The sequence below is a fragment of the Delphinapterus leucas genome, chromosome 13 (assembly GCF_059928025.1).
Source record: "Delphinapterus leucas isolate spDelLeu-1000000601 "Yukka" chromosome 13, BTC_Dleu_Yukka2, whole genome shotgun sequence".
Classification (NCBI taxonomy): domain Eukaryota; kingdom Metazoa; phylum Chordata; class Mammalia; order Artiodactyla; family Monodontidae; genus Delphinapterus; species Delphinapterus leucas.
The window spans coordinates 56517805-56537718 of NC_143141.1; the positions used below are offsets into that span (position 1 = coordinate 56517805).

Consider the following 19914-nt stretch of genomic DNA (forward strand, 5'->3'; position numbering starts at 1 on the left):
CTTTTTGGTTTTCGTGGGCTTCCGGCACCTGTTTTAGAAAGGGATTCAGAAGCTCTGGCAGCCCCTTCCTCACAGAACCGAACAAGAGTTTCTGAGCGGCACAGAGAAGACAGTGAACAGCCCACGGTGCACCCCAGCCTGTGTACGCCCGGAGCCAGGTGGCCTTCGGGAGGGAGAGCAGAGGCGCTGGGCGGGGAGGCCGTGGTGGGGTGGGTAGAGGTGGTGGCAATCCTGCGCTTTGCAGGCTCGGTCTGTAACAAGGGTAGAAGTGGGCCAACGAAGTGTCTGCTTTTGCAGCACGTGTGGTAATAAGAGCAAAACCTTGCAGGCTTGATAGCACTGCCTCTGTCATTCAGGTTGGACAAGCACACACTCCATGGCAGTGACAGGTGAGAGACAGAAAAGGGGATGTATAGACTCGGGCATAATCTGCCCAGGGCAGACATCGACTCTCAGGTTCAGAAGGGACCTTGAAAGCCATTAAGTCCCCTTCTTCTCAAAGCTTCAGTCCACTTGACAATATGCCCATCTGTGCTTTTGCTTGACTGTCCCCCGTTACAAGAGATGAAGCAGCAGGCTCTGACTGTCACTGCAAAGCGCTTTCTGCTTGTATAGGCCCTTCAATCCACTGGCATCTGCTGGAGGCCCCACAGGGGGGGTGCAGTGCACGAGACCTTATAAATCTCTTCTCCATCAAAAGCTACCTGTCCCATTTCTTATCACCAGGAGGCCAGATTCCTTCCTTGGCTCCCGGGGTAGCTAGTCTCTAAAGGTGGCCCCAATGAGCCACATCTCCTAGTATTCAGGGCCTCCTGTAGTTCCCTCCCACAGTGAATGGGGCTGGCCTGTAACTCACTCTAACAGCAGGATGGGGCAGAGTGGTGCTGTACCAGTTTCAGGACTAAGCCTTCGGAGAGCCTGGCAGCTTCTACTTTTGCACTTTGGGGGAGCCCTGAGCTGCCATGTAAGAAGTCTGGCTACCCTGGAGACCCCATGTGGAGAGGGAGAGGCTCCGATACCTCACAGAGTGAGAGGGAGGTCCAGCCGTGCCCGCATCCCAGCTGAGCCCCAGCCTCCAGCTACCGGCCACAAGGTCCCAGGGGTGTGGGCGAACCCTCTGGTCATCCCACCAAGTCCAGCCTCCTGACATCACATGGAGCAAAAGAACCACCCACAGAACCCGCAGAATCATGAGAGCTAATAAAAGTACTGTTTAAGCCACTATGTTTGGGGCAGTCTGTTACACAACTGTCTTAGGGACAACCACAACGGTTCCCATGAACATTTTGGCACAGATGAGCTGATTGGTTTGGGTGGTGTCATTTGGCAGAGATGCTGGATGCTCAGGTGATGAAACCTTCTGGAGACAGTGTCCTAACCTGAAGGAGTGCCCTAGGAGTGTGACAATCAGGCCCCAGGAAGAGCCAGCAAGAGATCCTTCTCAGTACTAGGTCCTTCCAGGGCCCTCAATCTCATCTCCTAGGCTCTGCTGGGTTTTTTTATGGATGTCAGTGTTTTTAGATCATGATGGCCATGTTCCAACCATCCTACATTTGCAGACAAAGATAAGGCAGATCCCCTCCCAGGTGGTGTGAAAAGAAAAGAAAAACGCAATGAAGAATACGTTACCATTTTTGAGACTCAGGTTCTCACGGATCTCCTCGTGGTCACAGGGATGAGTGAAGTCAAAGATACTGTGCCCTGTTAGCTCCACCTGTTTCAAAACAAGGTTGGGCTTCATTATTCCTAACACTGAAGAAGAAGTCTCCAAGAGGAAGCTGGGCCCCCTTTTCACATTTGGAGAGAGGGAGGAGGCTAAATCAGGTCTTCTCATGTTCCACTCCACAGGTCCACAGACACACCAGTGTAACAGACTTCATGATGGATGTGGTTCACAAGGGTGGTTCTGTTAATCCAGTCGGCAGAGCTGTCCACCAGGGTGGCCATCAGCAATGCTAAGCCCAATGCCAGGGGTTCTCAGTGTGTTCCTGAGGTTTGAGGCTTGAAATCAGAGAGAAGCAGGGTGGGCATATGCAAGGAGAGGTCAGGAGGGATGTGATCAGAACCTTCCACTAATTTCTACCCCCAAGTGGAAACGCTTTCCCTCCCTTTCTGAAAGAGCCAGAGGAGGGTGTCACCTGTGTGAGTCCCATGAACTTGCTGATGTTTTCTGACAGAAAGATCATGTCGCCATCTTGGGTCACGACGGCAATGAAGCCCTCCAAGGCTTTCAGGTACAAGTTGTCCATCTGCTGGTCAGCCTCAGCTTCAGGCTCACTTTCAGAGCAAACTGGAAAGAGACAGGGGTTGGACGGCTTGCATCAATGTGTTAAGGCAGATGTGACTGGCACGGACGGATGTCTGCCAAGGATGGCTCAAAGGCATTAAGTGGATTTTTCTGGAAACGCACACTGCCAACCATCCAAGTGTCCACCACAGGCTCAAGCAGCAGACATCTGATGAACACCACTGCACAGAGGACAACCTGACAGGAGCTTTGCGGGCAGTACGGTTGTTGTGGCCGCATACTTGTGGTACCAGTGGCAGTGGCAGCGGTCGTGGTCACAGGTGCAAAGGCAGTTACAGGAGTAGTCAGCCCGATAATTTTCCCTAATGGATGTTGAACAAGGACAGCATATCAGGTACTGCACTGAGCATGCTATATAATCTTCAAGACACCTGTGGGGCAAGTACTATTTTTTGGTCTCATCTTACAGATGAGGCCTGGAGAGGTTAAGTCATTTGCCCAAGGTTATAGAGGTTGTAGCTAGTGAACTCAGGCAGCTGAATACAGAAGCCACACTCGTAACCACTCATAGGCTTTGGACTATTCCTCCTGCTAGGCTATTATGACACTGCGTAAGTAACAACCTCTTTGAATATTAGTTTCCTCAGCTAAATAGAGATAATAGTTCCCATCTCTTTGGCCTGTAAGGGTTAAATACGTATGTAAAATGCCTAAAACGTACCAACTATCATGATTCCCTCTCCCTTCTGCCCCTCTATGACACTGTCACCGCCTTCAGATTGCTCAAAACCTGGACGGGGGCTGTGTGGCACACAGAGACACAAATCTAAGTAAAAACCTCAGGTTGACAGAATTGGGCACCCAAGAGGCATACAGACAGTAAGTGCTGAAGGGTTCATAGGAAGAGGGGGTCGCTTTGGGGTGGTCAGAGACAACTGTTTAAAGAAGGGCATTTGAAGACACGCGTGAAAAACAGGGATCTCACTCTGTTAAATGAAAGGAGGGCTTTCTGGGCCTAGTGGGTTGGGCCGACACTGGAAAGCATAGAGGTGGCAGAGCCTGGAGAAAGCTCCCTCCAGGGACGGAGAACAGGCCCACCTGGCTGAAGAGGAGGGTCCACTTCCCAGACTTATCGACTGGCCTCACGACGTGGGTCCAGTGGCCTGGAGCAGTGCTTTGGGGAGATTCATCTGGCAGTGGTGTGCAAGGTGGTTTGGAGTGAGGACCAGAGGTGTGAAGCCACGTGAGGTGGCTGCTGCTGCTGTGCTGGTGGCAGGCTGCAGAGGTGGTTGCTAGGGGCAACCTGGGAAGGCGTCCACTCCCCAGCCAAGCGCTTTGAGGAACCTTGGCCTATGAAGTATACCTCTGCTATGTGCAAAAGGCAGACTCAGCTCTTGTCCCAGCAAATACAGCTCTCAGGCCCCAGACCCTTGGCTGTTATGGCTCAGACCACAGACTTTATTTCAGCCCCGCTTCTCCTAGCTCATTATTTAACTCCAAATATACATTCACTTATAAAAATTTCTATTCATCCAGTACAAACATCAAGCCCAGTATGCCTCCCTTAATTTACAGAACAAGAGGATTAGAGAATAATTTGTCACTTATAAACGTTAACATTCGCTTAACCAAAAAAAAAGGAGTCTTTCAAACTGAGACTGTTCTAGGGAATGTAAACTGCAATGCATTTATGGGCCACTTGGCAAGGGACACATGGATGCTGTGAAATGAGGTTCAAGGGCCTTTCTGGAAGGGCACTGGATTTATTTGGTTCTCTTTTCCCTTGAGCTCCTAAATTTAAGCTCTGGGCCATACGCTGTTATTCCTCAAGAAGAACAAATCCAAATTAGAAGATGTTCCTACCAAGGGGCCTCAGTGGCACCACTGTGGACCGTCCACCTTCAGGACGCAGGATCGGTGAATGTGCCGAGGTCACTCATGCTGCCCAGGGACAGGCCAGCCTTTAGAGCCAAGAGTTGGGCCATAAAGAGTGAGTAGTAGCCTAGTGACTTCCCTCTGTTTTGCTAAAATGGGAGAATGGAATGAGGGACATTCTTTCCTCTTCATAACCTGATTCAGGTGGCTAGCCTATGGGAGGGGAGACTGTCTGGGAACGGCCTTTTTAACCACACACATACCCACACTTGATCCCTGCTTCGGGCACCTGCCATCTAACTGGTTAGCTGAACTGATGACAGCGAACCAAAGTTCCAGGTGTGGGTGGTGCCTCGGTCAATGTTCGTGCTCTGGGTTAACACCTATATTTAAACAAGGGCTGCAGGAGAGACCATGACTTGACTCAGTGCTTTCAAATTGGAGCGTGCACCGGAACCACTGAGAAAACTTGCTAAAACAAGGATTTCCGAGCCCAGGGCAAAGTAAGAATGTGGGGCCTCTTGCTGAAACATTAAACCATGCCCAGGGCCCTTCTGTGCGGGACCGCACAGGTCACACAGAGTCATGGAGCCACCCTGGATGTGCCCCCTGCCCAGAGTTCCTGAGTCGGTAGGTCTCAGATTGGGGGCTGAGAATGTGCTTTTCTAACAAGTTCTCACGTGATATGGATGCTGGTGGCCCTAAGACCACAGGTGGAGAATCAATGCCTTAACTCAAGGTCCTACGAGCGACCCTAATGCCGGGAAAACCAAGTTTGGCGGGTGGTGACCTATTTGGGGGATGGGTGAGGAGAGGTTTTCAGCACTGTTAAAAATCACACCAGAGGGGTGAGCACCTTCTCCAGACAGCAGAGGCCAGCCCTGTGATTTCTGGCCTATTGAGATTTTCTTCTCTTCAATGTCTTTGATCTCAGTGGCAACACTGACTTCAAAATCTGGAGTAATCCCAAGACAACCCTATTTGGGTTAACTAGGCCCAGAGGAAATAGTTCTGCTTAAAATTTCCTGTTTTTTAACAGTTCCGACACAGCCAAACTGGTTTCCATCCGTGCCCAGTACACTTGCTTCCAGGAGGTGGCGAAATTGGCTGTAGCAGCTGGCCAGCTGGCCTCCAGGAGGGAGGGAGAGGGGTGCACAGGGCCCACGAATGGAAACAGAACATCTTGGAACTGAAGTCACCAGGGCTGGGGGGCCAGGAAGCCAGCAGGCCGGCCCCCAGGAACCCTGGGACAGCAAGGCCTCTTTCGTCTGTGGGAGGCTTTGCTGCCGCAGCACCTGCCTATACTCCTGGGGGCTTCGGAAGGAACCTGGCCAGCGTGCTGTCAGCCTGGAGCTGAGGGTGGAAACTGCGGGGCCGGATGCAGCCCTTCACCCGAGGGGCCGAGGGCTCAGGCACATCATCCAGCTGAAGACGGCTCTGCCTTCTCCTCTGCTCTTTCTCGGGAGCATCACATCTTCCGATGGGATCATTAATCTCTGACTCAGTGCTAAGCACATAGAAAATTCCTTCATTCACTACGCAGTTATTGTGCTCCTGCTACATGTCTGCCCCATGCTGGGCACGAAGCAGGAGATCAGTCAGGTCATCTGTCAACAAGTGATGCTTACTAGATGCTCAGGCCTGTCCTAGGCAAAGTCAGGTGTAAGAGCATCCTTTCCCTCAAGGAATCCACAGACTGGTGGGGAAGAGAAAGATGAACCGCCGTAAGGCTGCACAACAATCCAGAAGAGACCCTTGGTGCCGAATAAAGAGGAACCCACAGTAGGTGCTCCATAAACCCTCAGCAGGGTCTTTAAATTGCCTTGGGCTCCAGGTCTCAGTTACTTGCTTCCCAGGACCTTTCAGGGTCTGACCCCAAAGAAGAGAGGTGGGTCATGCAGATCAGAGGCACTCTGCAGAGATGCAGCATGCTGGGCCCAGGAGCACAACAAGGTTCTTTAATGCTAAAAATAGCCCTGGTAAACAGGCTTTGATGACTCCCCACAGCCAGGATATGCGCGGGCTGAGGTTTCGGAGCACTTTTTCCGGAGCACCGCGCATTTCCTTCAGGCAGCACCACGCGGGGGGTGGAGGGGGGACGGGACCCGAGGGGCAGCAGGAGCTGGGCGTCTGGGGCGAGCGGGCAGGTGGCAGGGCAAACGCTCCTGACCGGGCCTCTGGGACCAGATCGTCCCAGGGCTGCTGGTCAGGGTGCATTTTTATTCCACCAGGGTTATTTTACCTCTGTTCCTAGTCTGGGAAGTTCCAGGAGTGTTTTGACTGGTCTTCAAACCACCCTGATGTGATCCTCCTGGTGCAGATGTGCTGTGCAGATGTGTCACCGGGTAGTTATCAACGAAAGGGCTTTCCTCTTACACCAATTCTTCCCTCCGGCCCATAGACCCACAACTACACCCAGCCATGGGTGTGCTGACTGTAAAAGCAGACCCAGTCAAGCCATGAGGAAACTACTTTTTTTTTTTTTTTTTTTGCGGTACACGGGCCTCTCACTGCTGTGGCCTCTCCCGCTGCAGAGCACAGGCTCCGGACATGCAGGCTCAGCGGCCACGGCTCACGGGCCCAGCCGCTCCGCGGCATGTGGGATCTTCCCGGACTGGGGCACGAACCCATATCCCCTGCATCGGCAGGCGGACTCTCGACCACTGCGCCACCAGGGAAGCCCGAGGAAACTATTTTTGAGTTACTTACTGGGTCATTAGCCCCACCTTTAAACTCCACCATTGCCTGGTAGTAGGCTTGGGCTACCCTCACATCTTTGGCAGAAGGCACTGTGTTTTATCTGACCTTGCAGGCCTCCCAAAGGGCTTTGAAAGTCCACCATTAGAAATTCATTCCTTTATTCTGTGCATAACTTACTATCCTATCTCACTTCTCTGTGTTACCCTTCATAAGATGTCACGCTGGGCTGGGGTCAGTACATACCTGCTGACTGACCAGAGTTTTTTGGTTTAAGTTAAGGGAATGATCTGAACAAAGCATCTCTAGAAGAGATTGTACGATTAGCTGCTCTCAGCCATTAACATTCTGGCATGAATCAGCCTCTCAGCTCTTCACCAAACAGGACAGAAAAAGGCCTTGGTTTGGAAGGTGAGTGGGGCAAGGGGGTGAGACAGGAAAAAAAAAAAAAAAAGTAGAGGTGAAAGCCTGGGAAAAGAAGTCTGAACGGGGGGACCTAAGAGGGCACCAGAAACCATATCTGCCTCCACAATTTTCCCTCTGGCCTCACTCTCTCCTGCATGAAAAGGTCATGGCAAAAAACTAAAATCACTTGTCCCACATTTTAATGTCTTTCCCTTAGTAGTCTAGAGACGAGGAAATCATGATCTCTTGTTAAGACTGATGTCTTCACTAAGCAAATGCCAATGAATTAATAATAAACCTGACATTTGTCTTAGAAAGCTTGCTGCACATTGACCTCTAGCTCTCATGTAAAATGAATTTGATTTTACCTCATATGAGTATGGGGGAAGCCAAAAATCAATTTTATAGTGAAAAGCCAGCTCTGCATAGCTACCACTGTTTAAGGCTGCCTGAATGCAGGAGTGAACCTCATCTGGTTACAGTTTGCGGAGCTCCTCTTGAAAGAGGATTTAAGACAATCAAGTGGTATTTCCACTGATGTTCCCGTCAGAGTGTGTTCTGTTCTCGGCCCAGCGTGGAAGCTAATATCATAAAGCTATTGTTTCAGTTTGCTTCCTGTGATACAAATCTCAATCGGCCGCCCAGACTCCCAGCCTGAATTTCTCAGCATTGAGGTTTCCTCTCCAACATTCCCACACAGAACAGCCTACTGTGAAAATCAAAGGGAAACGTGTTACTAAGTAAAGAAGAAACTTTTCTAAAGCAAAACCTGGTCTTTTTTAGCCTTTTGAACTCTGAGGTATGCAACCAGCTATTTCCTATCATAAAGTGAGCCAACATCGGCGCTCACCTTTGTTAGAAATGCTTCAATAATGGATCTGTGGTTTGTTTTGACTTGGGAAAGCTCGGCAACTCTGCATTTTGCTAGAAATTGCCAGAAGGTGGTAAGAGGACAGTAAGGGCTTACACTGGGTTTTCATTTACATCATTTTTTCCAGAAGACTACTCTTATTATAAATCAATTTGCTTGTTCATAGTAAGTTTTATCTCTTAAGCTATAACTTACTGAGAGCCCATATGTGGCAGGCAAGAGGAAAAGGGCTTTCATATCCAATGTCCACGGTAAGTACTGGTATCCTCTTTGTGCGGATGAGAAAGTAAAGCTCAAAGGTAGTCAAGAGGTTCTCACAAGGCTGCAGAGAAGGAAGGCAGCCCGACTGAGGTTCCAGGGCAGGTCCAACTGTCCACAAATCCTGTACTCCTTTTCGCTGCATTGCATGTTTTGAAGAAGCAAAATGTGATTTAAAAAGAACAAGATCCTGTCTCGCATACAATTCCTAAAAACGATAACAACAATTGGTCTAAAGAATGTGTGGCAGCGGCCTGGAAGAGAAGGTACAGAAAGCCATCCATCTCCTCCTCCCCCAGGTGATGCATGTTTTATGAGAACTGCTCCTTCAAGGACACCCAGACCAGATGGCCAAATGTGGACACTTTTTATCCTTTTCTGTAATTTCTTTCCTCGGGACTGAGAGGACCAGAGCTGACACGCTGAGGGCTCTGGTCAGTCCAGGGCCAAGCCCAGCCAGAGCACAGGCACTTTGCTTCCACACTTGCAACCGCCCTGGGAGGGGATGTGTTGATGTCTCGCTGTGGCCACTCTGGTCCTATCTCCCTGGGCATATCTGGCACACAGGGGGTTCACGCCAGCACACATGCAGGCAGATGTGCTCAGAGCCTCCAATATGTGTCCTGTCCAAGCCAACCCTGAACCACTGAGGGGGACGGTTATGCATGGGAGAGCTCGGAAACCAAGGCCGTGCACCAAGAGCAAGGGTAGAAACAGTCACTGAGTGTGGGAGGACCTCCTGCAGACCCCAATGCTCAGGGCCAGCCCCTGGTGCCTCTGTTTAACTTTGGTTCCTCCTCCAAGGGAGAACCCTCCCCTTCCCCCAGTCCTCAGCCCTCATCGACATCTCCGCCTGGCCAGGTTTGCAGAATGCTCCTGCCCTCCATGTCTCTCTTCCCATGGATTCAAAAGGACTTGAACTCCAGGCGCTAAGTGTGTGACTTGGAGCAACCTTAACTTCGCTGTGCCTCACTTTTCATCATCTGTGAAATGAGGAGAAACATCCTACAAGTCCAAATTCAATCAGAGAGATGTCCCAGGATTAATGTATTACTCCTTTCGGGGCTCCCTGCTGGTGGAGGAACAGGGGGGGTGGTGGTGGAAGGAAGCAGCGACAAACCCAAAGAAATCGGTGTCTAAGAGGGGAATCCCAAGTATTGTAACAGGGAAGTTGAGGTGTTTCTGGGTGTGGGGAGGGGGTCTCCGTTTAGTCATTAAGTCCTCCACTCCCTACTCTGTGCAGATGTAAAGATGATTCCGACACTACCGGACACTGCCCTCACCTGTCCTGGAGGACAAGCTTCTTTAAAGGAAAAAAGTACACACGTGTCCTGCGATGGCATCTCCAAGCCTTTCTTATACTTCAGCCCATAGTTCCCTCTTCCTGTAGCATCTAGGGTGACAAGTCTGCCATTGTCTTGCACTGTTTCTTTCAAAGTATTTATAGAGCAAGTCTTTGCCCTGGGTTCTCTCCCTCCTGTCTGCTCTTTCTTGAGACTCTTTAGATTTGCAGTCCAGGGTTAGCCCTCCAACCCTTGGATCCACTGAGCTGTCGTCCTACTTTCTGAAAGTCTTCCCCCCATATCCTTCCTGTGCTCCAGGGCCCGGAATAGCACATGCCGGTCTGGCCTCCCCGCCTCACACTAGATTCCCTCTGCTCTGGGTTTCTTTCCCAGAATAGCCACTTCATAACAGGATGGCAGAGTCAACCCCACTCCAAGGCACACGGCTCACTCAGGAACACTGAAAAGCCAGCACGAGAGAACCTTCCCTTGCCCGTCCTCCTCCACTCACCACCTTGGATGCTGCCACCTGCTGTGCCACAGCCAGGTGGGGTGTGGAGGGGCACTGCCCGCTGTCTGGTTTTGTTAAGAAACTGGCAGACTAGAGGGGACTGTTGCATCAGACCTGCCACTGGCAGAATCCCCAGGCCACCTCTTTCTGGTCAGGACTAACAGGAAATGGTATTTTGAAGAAGGTGAGCTCTAAGGGGATAAAAAAAGTTTTGTGAACTTGAGACTTGCAGAGATTATCAGGGGAGGTGAGAATTAGTTGGTTCTGAGGGGAGACTGTTACCTGTCAGGGGCTCCCCGGTGAGTAGCGTGGCTGGGTCTGGTGCTTTACAAACTTTCTCTCAGTTAATGCTTAAAGACACCCCATGCAGTAAGTATTTTAACCCCTTTTAACAGATGAGGAAACTAAGAGCAGAGACACTGCATACTTTGCCTGGCATCCTGGCTAGTAAGAGGGAAAGATCCTATGGGCGCACCTCCGCTCTGGAGAAAGTGGCCAGCGGATAAGCACTAAGATGCTTCCTAAGGATTCACTCACCCTCGACTGGAGTGTGGGTCTGACAGCCAGAGCACGGGAACCGGGGAGCCAGCAAAAGCTGCCCTCATCCTCGCAGCCCTCTCTGTCCCCTCAGCTTCCAAGCACTCCCCTGGTCCTGCCCTTGCTCTTCAGTCCGTGGCTGTACTCAGTGCAAAGGCCACTGCTGGAAAGATGTTCAACGCAAGAGAACGAAGCGCCAATGACGGCGTTTCTATGGGTGAGAGATCTGCAGAGTGCGCGTTCCCGGGGAGGAAGACCTTCCCTCTGTGACAGTGGCCTTCCAACTCTGGCCCAGTGGCGCCTCCTGCGTGCGAGGGCACGTGGGGAAGGAACCCGGGGGCCCGCAGCCTCACCTGAGGACAGGAGCTTGTGTGTACGCAGGAAGCTGATGGCCAGCCGCATGATAGAGGCCTTGTCCAGGTGGGAGCTCACGCTGTGAGGCAGGGGCAGCTCGTGGGCCAGCTCGTAGAAGACCTCCGTCTCCTTGCTCCGCCGGCATCTGGCAGCATCTCGGGACTTCTCCTTCCTCCTCTCCGAGCTACTCCTACATCGAGAGGCAGGGGTTAGTCTCTAGCACGTCACTTGTCAGCCCATCACACCCCTGGTCACGACATCCCCGGGACTCCCCACCCACGGCACGGCCGGACCCTCCCGATGAGCTGACGCGGGCTCACGCCAGTCACCTGAGCCGCGGAGAGTCAGCTCTGTACTGTCAGCTCTGCCTTCACGTGTCTCGTGTCTTCTCGGCCGCCTTCCCCTCCTGCGCGCCATGGAGTCCACAACAGGGCTTCACGTGGGTGGGGTTTGAGCAAAGCCTTGCTGATTGAATCAATCCACTGGCAATGCCTGGGACCTGGTCCAGGGCCATCTGGGGACTGAGGTGAATGCCCAGGGACGGAGAGGGAAGGGTGAGGAAGCTGTGGCCAGTGGCCCAGGTGGCTGTGTCAAAGCCTCTGGAGAACAAGATGAAGATCTGCTTCTAGATAAAATGCTCTCAGAGACAATGAAGCCCAGTACAGGACCTTAGATCCCATTTCGTATCAGAGAGTGATTTCCACCGTAAAAATCGAAAATGCCACTTAGAGCCCAAGAACAGTCAGCCAGACACCCGTCAGTCTGATGTCCCGACGTGCACACCTGCTGAGGGTTAAAAAGGACTGAGCACAAACACGATTCCTCTTTAATCCTGCCAGGACAGGCTACCAGCAGGCCTCATTTTCCTTCTCCTTGCAGGACAGAGGGCCACTCACCAGCTCTGTACGTTTATATTATTTAACCTGATTAGCCTCAGTTTTCTCATCTGTAAAGTGGTAATACAGTACTTGCCTCACAGAGTTAATGTGAGGATTGAATATGATAACTTCTGTAAAATCTTTTTTTTAATATAAATTTATTTTTCATTTATTTTATTTTTGGCTGCGTTGGGTCTTCGTTGCTGTTCACGGGCTTTCTCTAGTTGCGGCGAGCGGGGGCTACTCTTCGTTGCGGTGCACGGGCTTCTCTTGTTGGTGGAGCACGGGCTCTAGGTGCGTAGGCTTCAGTAGTTGTGGCACGCAGGCTCAGCAGTTGTGGCTTGCGGGCTCTAGAGCACAGGCTCAGTAGTTGTGGTGCACGGGTTTAGTTACACCGCGGCGTGTGGGATCTTCCCAGACCAGGGCTCAAGGCCATGCCCCCTGCGTTGGCAGGCGGATTCTTAACCACTGTGCCACCAGGGAAGCCCCCAACTTCTGTAAAGTCTTTAGTGCCAGGCCTATCCCAATGGTAAGCAGTCAATGTTAGCTAATATCAATAACAAATATATTCATGAAAAGATCATCGTGAGAGTAAAAATGTTACAAAGGAGTACAGTATAATCCTATTTTCATGGAAATGTATTATACATAACACTTCCTATACTAACAACTGTTATTCTTACAGCTATCATGTATATGGTACTTACTATGTTCCAGGGACTGTCTTAAGCGCTACTGCACTGGCTTCTTTAATTCTCACAACTACCCTTGGAAGTAGTTGTTATTATTACCCCTAATTTACAGATGAGGAAACAGGTCCATAGAGACTAAGTACAGTAGTCCCCCTTTATCCACGGGGGATTCATTCCAAGCCTCCCAGTGGACTGCCTGACCCCGTAGATACTACCGAACCCTACCTGTACTATGTTTTTTCCTATACTTAATGGGCAGGTAGCGTAAACAGCACAAATACGCTGGACAAAGGGATGATTCATGTCCTGAATGGGATGGTGGGACACTTCATCATGTTATTCAGAATGGCATGAGACTTAAAACCTATGAATTGCCTATTTCTAGAATTTTCCATTTAATATATTCAGACTGGGGTTGACTGTGGGGAACTGAAACCATAGAAAGTGAAACTGTGGATAAGGGGAGACTGCTGTAATTCACCTGCAGCCTCTGCGCAGGTAAATGGGAAAGTGGGGCTTTGCACCGGGCAGCTGGGCCCCGGAATCCGGGCTCCTCTCCATCAATGATGTCTTGCCTCCCTAGGCTCAAAAATGTTACAGTGTCAGGTCAGTGAGGTTAGGAGGAATTTTTTTCTTAGTGCTTCTCTGTATTTTCTTATGTTTCTATAAAAAAAAAACAAACCTGTATTTCTTGTTTAATAAACAAGTTTGTCTTTATTTTTTTAAAAAGGTGTCCAACGCAGTTCACGGCTCTCAAGGCCTCACCCAACCCGCTCCAGCTTGCTCTGTCTATCCTCTCTCCTGCGACTTCCAAAACCAGGGGCTGCTTCTCCTTTTGTTTGGCTGTGCGGCCTGTTATCTGGACTGAAAATTCAGTATTTTGGGATTCCCGGAATGTTGACACGCCGCCTCTCAAACCGCCAAGATGTGGGGCAGAGGCACTGTTTTGACTTTACCACATGCTTCATTTTAGAACAACAAAACAACCAGCTCCTTGGATGGATCAAGCATCATAGACTCAGACTGCAGGAGGAAACTCCAACAGCTGTTAATGGTCAGGAAGAACCTTCAGAAAAATTGTGAAACGAGTGAAATTGTTTTTCTTGTCCTATCTCCCTTTTCTGTTTCCTTCACCCAATGCACGTTTCCTCCTCTGCCCCTGACTTCCAGCTCTCAGAACTCTCGTCCCTGCACCCCGCGCCTTCAGAACCCGCCCTTAGGATCACCCTGCTCTTCCTCCAGCCTGTAGTGGCAGTTTGTATACTAGTCCCTCTCATTTGCATTTTAATCCTGACCTCTGATTGTGGAGTGAAAACAGTTGCTCGAGGTTTGCACGCATCCTGGCCCAGGAAGGGAGGGTGGGAAGGGGACAGGATGCTACAACAGTACCCATCACACCTGCGTGTCATGAGAGCCAGCGTCTTTAGGACACTGGATTCCACTCTCCAGCACAACCGTCGTGCTCCCCAACAGAAGCATCATCAACGCATGACCAGCCATTAGGGGCCTCTAGAGATGGCCTCCTGGGTGAAAGAGATACCAGCACATTTACATCGATGTGACATTTACATCAGTGTCTGCATGCACAGCGCTTCCCTTTGCCATTGCCCCTTCTTTGAAGTGGAAGAGCCAGGGAAGGAAAAGGCCGTCTGGAGTCGGTGCTCTGTCTGCCAGTGGCCTTTGAGATTTGGCTCCTACTACGTTCCCTTGGCCACACAAATGTTTATTGACACCCACTTTTGTGTCAGGTGCTGCACCGAGAACCTTCCGTATATTACTTCATTATAATCCTCTTAACAACACAATTATGGTAGGTATTGTGAGCATATTTACACACTTGGGAACTGAGGCTCAGACATCATCCGTAACTTCTCAAGGTCACAAAGCAAGTGCCTACATAAGCTCTTGGAGGGTGTACAGTCAGTGAGCAGACACTTAGAAGTCCTGAGACATGTGGGTGCTCCCTGTCTAATTCCATCCTCACCCCCTGCATATGAGATGGGCAAGGCAGGCACTGCTGTTGTCCCCATTTCACAGATCTGGAAACTGAGGCCCGACCAGGTTAAGTTACTTACTTAGGGCAGTTCTGCTAATTAGTGGTAGAGCTAGGGCTAGAACCCACCTCTTCTCAGGCCAATACATACTCTTTCTACTGCTTAACAGTTGGAGGTAGTGGCTTTAGCAAGAAATAAAGAAACAGCAACATCTTAACGTTTAGAAAAAGAAAGGTTGAGAATCACATGCAGTCTCTTGGTTTAAAAGTCTGCACTCCACTTTAGCTACCTTGTTTTTGCAGTTGTGCTCTGGGGCCAGCATGACTTTAATTGGATTATCTAGTTAACCTTGACACAGCCCAGAGATATCTGTCTAACGCTGACTCTGGGAAGAACAGACAAACATGTGTAATGCTGCCATATTGAATTAGCAACACGGAAGAACAAGAATAATTAATGCTAAGTGTAAAGGTGAGACCTGCCTTGGCCTAACTGATGCACCCAGGTGACTTCCTCACCCCATCTACCACAGGTTGGGCCTCTCAAGCCAACGGATCAGGGGACGGGAAGTTAGGAGGACTGGTGTCTTAACATGCTGGCCACACACTATCTAGCTATCTGATGTTGAACAAGAAAATGCATTCTCGGTGCCCTGACTGCCTCATCTCTGAAATGGGAGCCATCTCGTGTCTTCTTTGTCAAGATCAAATGAGATGAGGGTAGAAGGACTGGAAGTACTAGAAAGCTCTCCACCAATGAAACCCTCAAGACAGAAAGTAATGATCCCGCTGCCAGGCTAATCTGAGCATTAGTCACGGTCAGACTTTGGCCCTACAGCTGCTCATTGCCAAGTCAACGCTGTCTCAGGGCTGCAGGTGTATTTGTTGGTCAGGCTGATTTTGATTCGTTTGTTGGGTCATGCAGCTGACCCTTCTTAGGTCAACGAGGCTTCATTGTGCCTTATTTTCTCTCCCTAGATGGGTGTTAGAATTCACTGCAATAGACCAGAATTTTTTTTTAATGATAATTCTAGACATGGCATATTAGAATTCTCTGGTTTTTTTGTAAAAAGATATTTTATCTAAGTTTTCCGGATCATCAGAAAAGACTCAGAAATGTATTTCTTACTCCAGTTGCTCTTTCTACAAAGTCCCTGCTCCTGTCTTTCTTGGTGGTCCTCCTGAGACCACAGGGGGCTCCTGCACAATACATGGTATATGGAACACACCACATGAATGTGGCCCTGGCTGACTGTGTCTTGCGTGGACCCAGAAGTGTTTACTGAGCTCCGTTCCGGACCTTGTGGAGGTGCACACTCCTTGTTCTCGAGGAGTACGCAGTCTGTTGGGGGAGCCAACAAGTTGAAACATGCCCATGAACCAGAGAAATAAACACAGGCAATAAGCACGATAGGTGGTTAAGATAAGAAACAAGCTGATGTCAGCAAACAAGGTCAGGGCAGGCTACCCAGTGAGGCAGGAGTCCAGCTGATCCTAGAAGGACAAGTGGCAATACCTTACAGTGTCTGAGGGGTGCAGAAAGCCCATTTTTTACACTTTATCTCATGTGAATCTCACAAAAGGCCTGAGAGAGAGAAACTCCTATCCCCATTTAATAGATGAAGAAGTGGAGATTTCGAGAGGTAGAGTGACTTGCTAAAAGACATTGTCTCAAACCTAGTTCTTCTGGGTCCAAGATCAAAGGTTCTCCCCTGGCAGCAAGGAAACTGCTATTTATTGTCTACCTTCAACATGGACCAGGCTGTGTTAGATACCTTCCCACCAACTGGATGTCCATGTACACTACAGGAAGACGAGAAGGGTGACGATTTGGAAAAGATACAGTGACATAAAGACTCCATGGTGGGGTAGGGGGGAGATGCTGCCCTTAGGTGAGCACCCACTCACCTCGGAAAAAGACCTGGAACCTTAGGTGTAGGATTAAGAAACAATACCCGAGCTCAAATGGAGTGTGAGTAGGAAGAAGGGGAATCGGTGCAGGATGCAGCCTGCATCACGCACGGCTGGGCGTGTGGTGCAGTGCCATCCGAGGTGACTCTACAATGCTCCATAAAAAGAAGCTGCAGGTCCAGCCTGCATAAATGTCTCTCTCCAAGCTACAGGTGGAGAACAAGCGGTTACTCTCATTTTGGGAGGACATTTCATATACACAAATTTATACGTATTCTCCCCAAGTTAAAAACTCAAATTCTGAAACACTTGATCCCAACTAAGGGAAAAAAAACACTTAGGGACCAGGCAGCCAATCAAAAGATAAGACAAAACTGACGGTCCTAAAGCTTCAGCATGCACATGCTATAACTCAACCAGGGAAAAACCGCTTTGCCCAGAGCTTCATTCTCTTAAAAACTTCTCCTTAACTTTGGGGTTATTGCTCTAAGCCTGGCTTAGAGATCCCTACTTAAGTCAGTAATGGAACCATTATCAGCTCTTGGTCAGCCTGGCTTGCGGCCCCCAAGATGTCACCCACTGCACCAATGGGGCTGCTTGCTTAATTAGTCATAGTCTCCTGATCTTTAGCGTGATTAGGGCTCCCATGCCTAATGCCTGTGGGCCATCAGGGTATCAAAACAATACACCTGTTCCCTATAAGGTTCGAAGGCTTAGAAGCAGAATGGATTTCAGCAGGTTAAGGAGAAAGGCTGAAGCTAATTAAACCAGCTTGGATCAGTCTATTGGCTGGTGGTGAGATTCTAAGCTGGTGCCAATTCACAGAAGGCTGTAAATGGATGAAATGAAGGTCAAATGCAATGGGGAGGGGGCTTTTGTGACACTTCACTGAGGCTGTGCCGCTGCTGCACGAGGGCTGCCTGAAGGAAGGAACGTGCCAGCTTCAGGTCCCAGAGATCAGGACGAGTGGCTGCCCTACACATAGGGGTTGATTGCTTCATGGATTAAATTACAGAACAGGACTTCCCCGGCGGCACAGTGGTTAAGAATCCACCTGCCAATGCAGGGGACGCAGATTCGAGCCCTGGTCTGGGAAGATCCCACATGCCGCGGAGCAACTAAGCCCGTGCGCCACAACTACTGAGCCTGCGCTCTAGAGCCCGCAAGCCACAACTACTGAAGCCCGCGTGCCACAACTACTGAAGCCCGCATGCCTAGAGCCCGTGCTCTGCAACAAGAGAAGCCACCGCAACAAGAAGCCCACGCACCGCAAGGAGGAGTAGCCCCAGGTTGCCGCAACTAGAGAAACCCTGCGCACAGCAACAAAGACCCAACACAGTCAAAAATAAATAAATAAAATAAATAAATTTAAATAAATAAATAAATTAGAGCAGAACCAAAGCCGGTGCTTCTCAATCCTGGCTGCTCACCGCAATCATTAGAGAAGCCTCAAAAAACTGATGCCTGGGCTCTACACCTACCCCCAGAGAGTCCTATTTAATAAGCCTGCGGTGCAGCCTATTAAGGGGTTTTGAAGCTTCCCATGTGATTCTCCTGTGCAGCCAGGGCTGGGAACCACTGTTGCAAAGCAGTCAGCTTTAAAATAAAAAGGCTGTTTTTGTGTGTGTTGTTTTATTTTGTTTTGTTGGTGGAAGGAAAAGGAAACTGATATTCACTGATCACTGGGGCTAGGTGCATTTCATAAACATTCTCATCTGATCCTTATTTAAATTATGCAGTGGCATTGGTCCCAATTTTGCAGAGCAATGGATCTCAACTTTAGCCTGCAGAAGAATCACCTGGAGGGCTTAGTAAAAGGTTTCTGAGCCTGTGATCACCTGTCTTTGGAGGACTGAAGCCCTGATCTACTTCTTAAACCTAACCACATCTCTCCCCCTACCATGCACTGTGGCCACACTCACCTAATTTGGAGTCACCATCATAAACCAAACAGTTATTTATCTAGGAGCTCATGCGGCCATCACTGTCCCAGAGGCTATGACTGACAGAAAGAGAGAAGTGAAAATAAGGAGACAGACTTGAAGCAAGGCCACATAAAAGGCAACAGCCCCTCAAAACAGCCACCTCGGGAGAAGGTACAAACTTTATTCTGGTGAAATGGCCACTGCTCTAAGTATTTTGGGAGGTCCTTTAGAAAGAACCTCAGAGTCACACAAGAAAATCAATCATAATACTTCATAGAACATACATCTTTTTTTTTTTCATAATCATAATACTTCATAGAACATACATCTTTTTTTTTTTTTTTTTTTTTTGCGGTACGCGGGCCTCTCACTGTTGTGGCCTCTCCCATTGCGGAGCAACAGGCTCTGGACGCGCAGGCCCAGCGGCCATGGCTCACGGGCCCAGCCGCTCTGCAGCATGCGGGATCCTCCCGGACCGGGGCACGAACCCGTGTCCCCTGCATCGGCAGGCGGACTCCCAACCACTGCGCCACCAGGGAAGCCCGAACATACATCATTTTAAACCCCAAACGACATTTATCCTGTGTAGCCACCCCCTTTAGTCACCAGACTTGGCTGTGGATGGGTCTCAGTTGTTTGAAAGAATAAAATATGCCCTCAAAGATAAGGCCTTGCCACAATTGAAAGTATTGAAAAGAATGGTCTTTGGCTCTGAAGGCAATTCCAAAGGAGTGGCAAAATATTTTAAAAGACGGTGGTGTTGGCCAACTTTCTGGGATATTCTGATGTTTGCCGAAGACAGTAGTGATGCGTAAGGGAATCTATCATATAGATTATATATTATATAGGAGAGGAAAGGGCATCAAAGTTAGCCAGTCAAAATGGAAGAAATTACATTAGCAAATTCAGGAGAAACTGGGCAGATCAGACAGAACTCCACAAGGGGGAAAGGCATCAATACACTTCAAGATGCATGCCTCTGTGAGAGGCCTGGTCTCTGCGCTGAAAGAGAGCACAGCCCAACTGAGAGATAAGACTAACACTCCAGACTAGTGTATCAAAAGCCCTAAAAGCAGGGGTACAAAGAAGAGGTCAGGGCTGGAGTGGCTAAAACAAGAACAGATATTTTCACTCAGCCCTGCCCTGAAGGAAGAATCCTGGGAAGTGTCTCATTTCTCAACCTCCCCACCTCCCCTCCCCTGGGGCTAAGCCCCCAGCTCCCTGACCCACTCTGGTGGTCTGTGTCCCTGAAGACAGGGCCTGGACTGCATTCAGAGCTGACAGTAATGTCTGGGGCCCACCCAACATGGCCCTCTAATGGTCAAATCTGCTCGGGGCCCACTGGAGATGCTTATCTGGTGGCCTTCTAGGCCCCAGGCAGCCTTGGGGAAGACAGCAGCAGACCCAATTACCAAGCAGCCCCATAGGTGTAGCCCATCTGGGGCTCCAGATAACCCAGCTCCTTACGTCATCTGA

General features: G+C 49.7%; 1 protein-coding gene across 8 annotated transcripts in view; it reads right to left on the reverse strand.

The window, feature by feature from the left end:
* EPAS1 (endothelial PAS domain protein 1) overlaps positions 1-19914 on the reverse strand; it is an 86854-nt gene that overhangs the window by 26391 nt on the left and 40549 nt on the right. The window contains exons 2-5 of one of the 8 annotated variants that reach the window (XM_089923203.1): positions 11369-11638; positions 11039-11229; positions 2139-2290; positions 1630-1714 (exon numbers count right to left, since the gene is read on the reverse strand). In XM_089923203.1, coding sequence (XP_089779329.1) covers positions 1630-1714; positions 2139-2290; positions 11039-11087 — 286 coding nt within the window. In that variant the 5' untranslated portion in view covers positions 11088-11229; positions 11369-11638. Of the gene's footprint in view, positions 1-1629; positions 1715-2138; positions 2291-2410; positions 2611-3346; positions 3748-8291; positions 9091-11038; positions 11230-11368; positions 13273-19914 lie in introns of those variants that run through there. The other 7 variants (XM_089923202.1, XM_089923200.1, XM_089923205.1 and 4 more) reach the window with 7 other exon arrangements.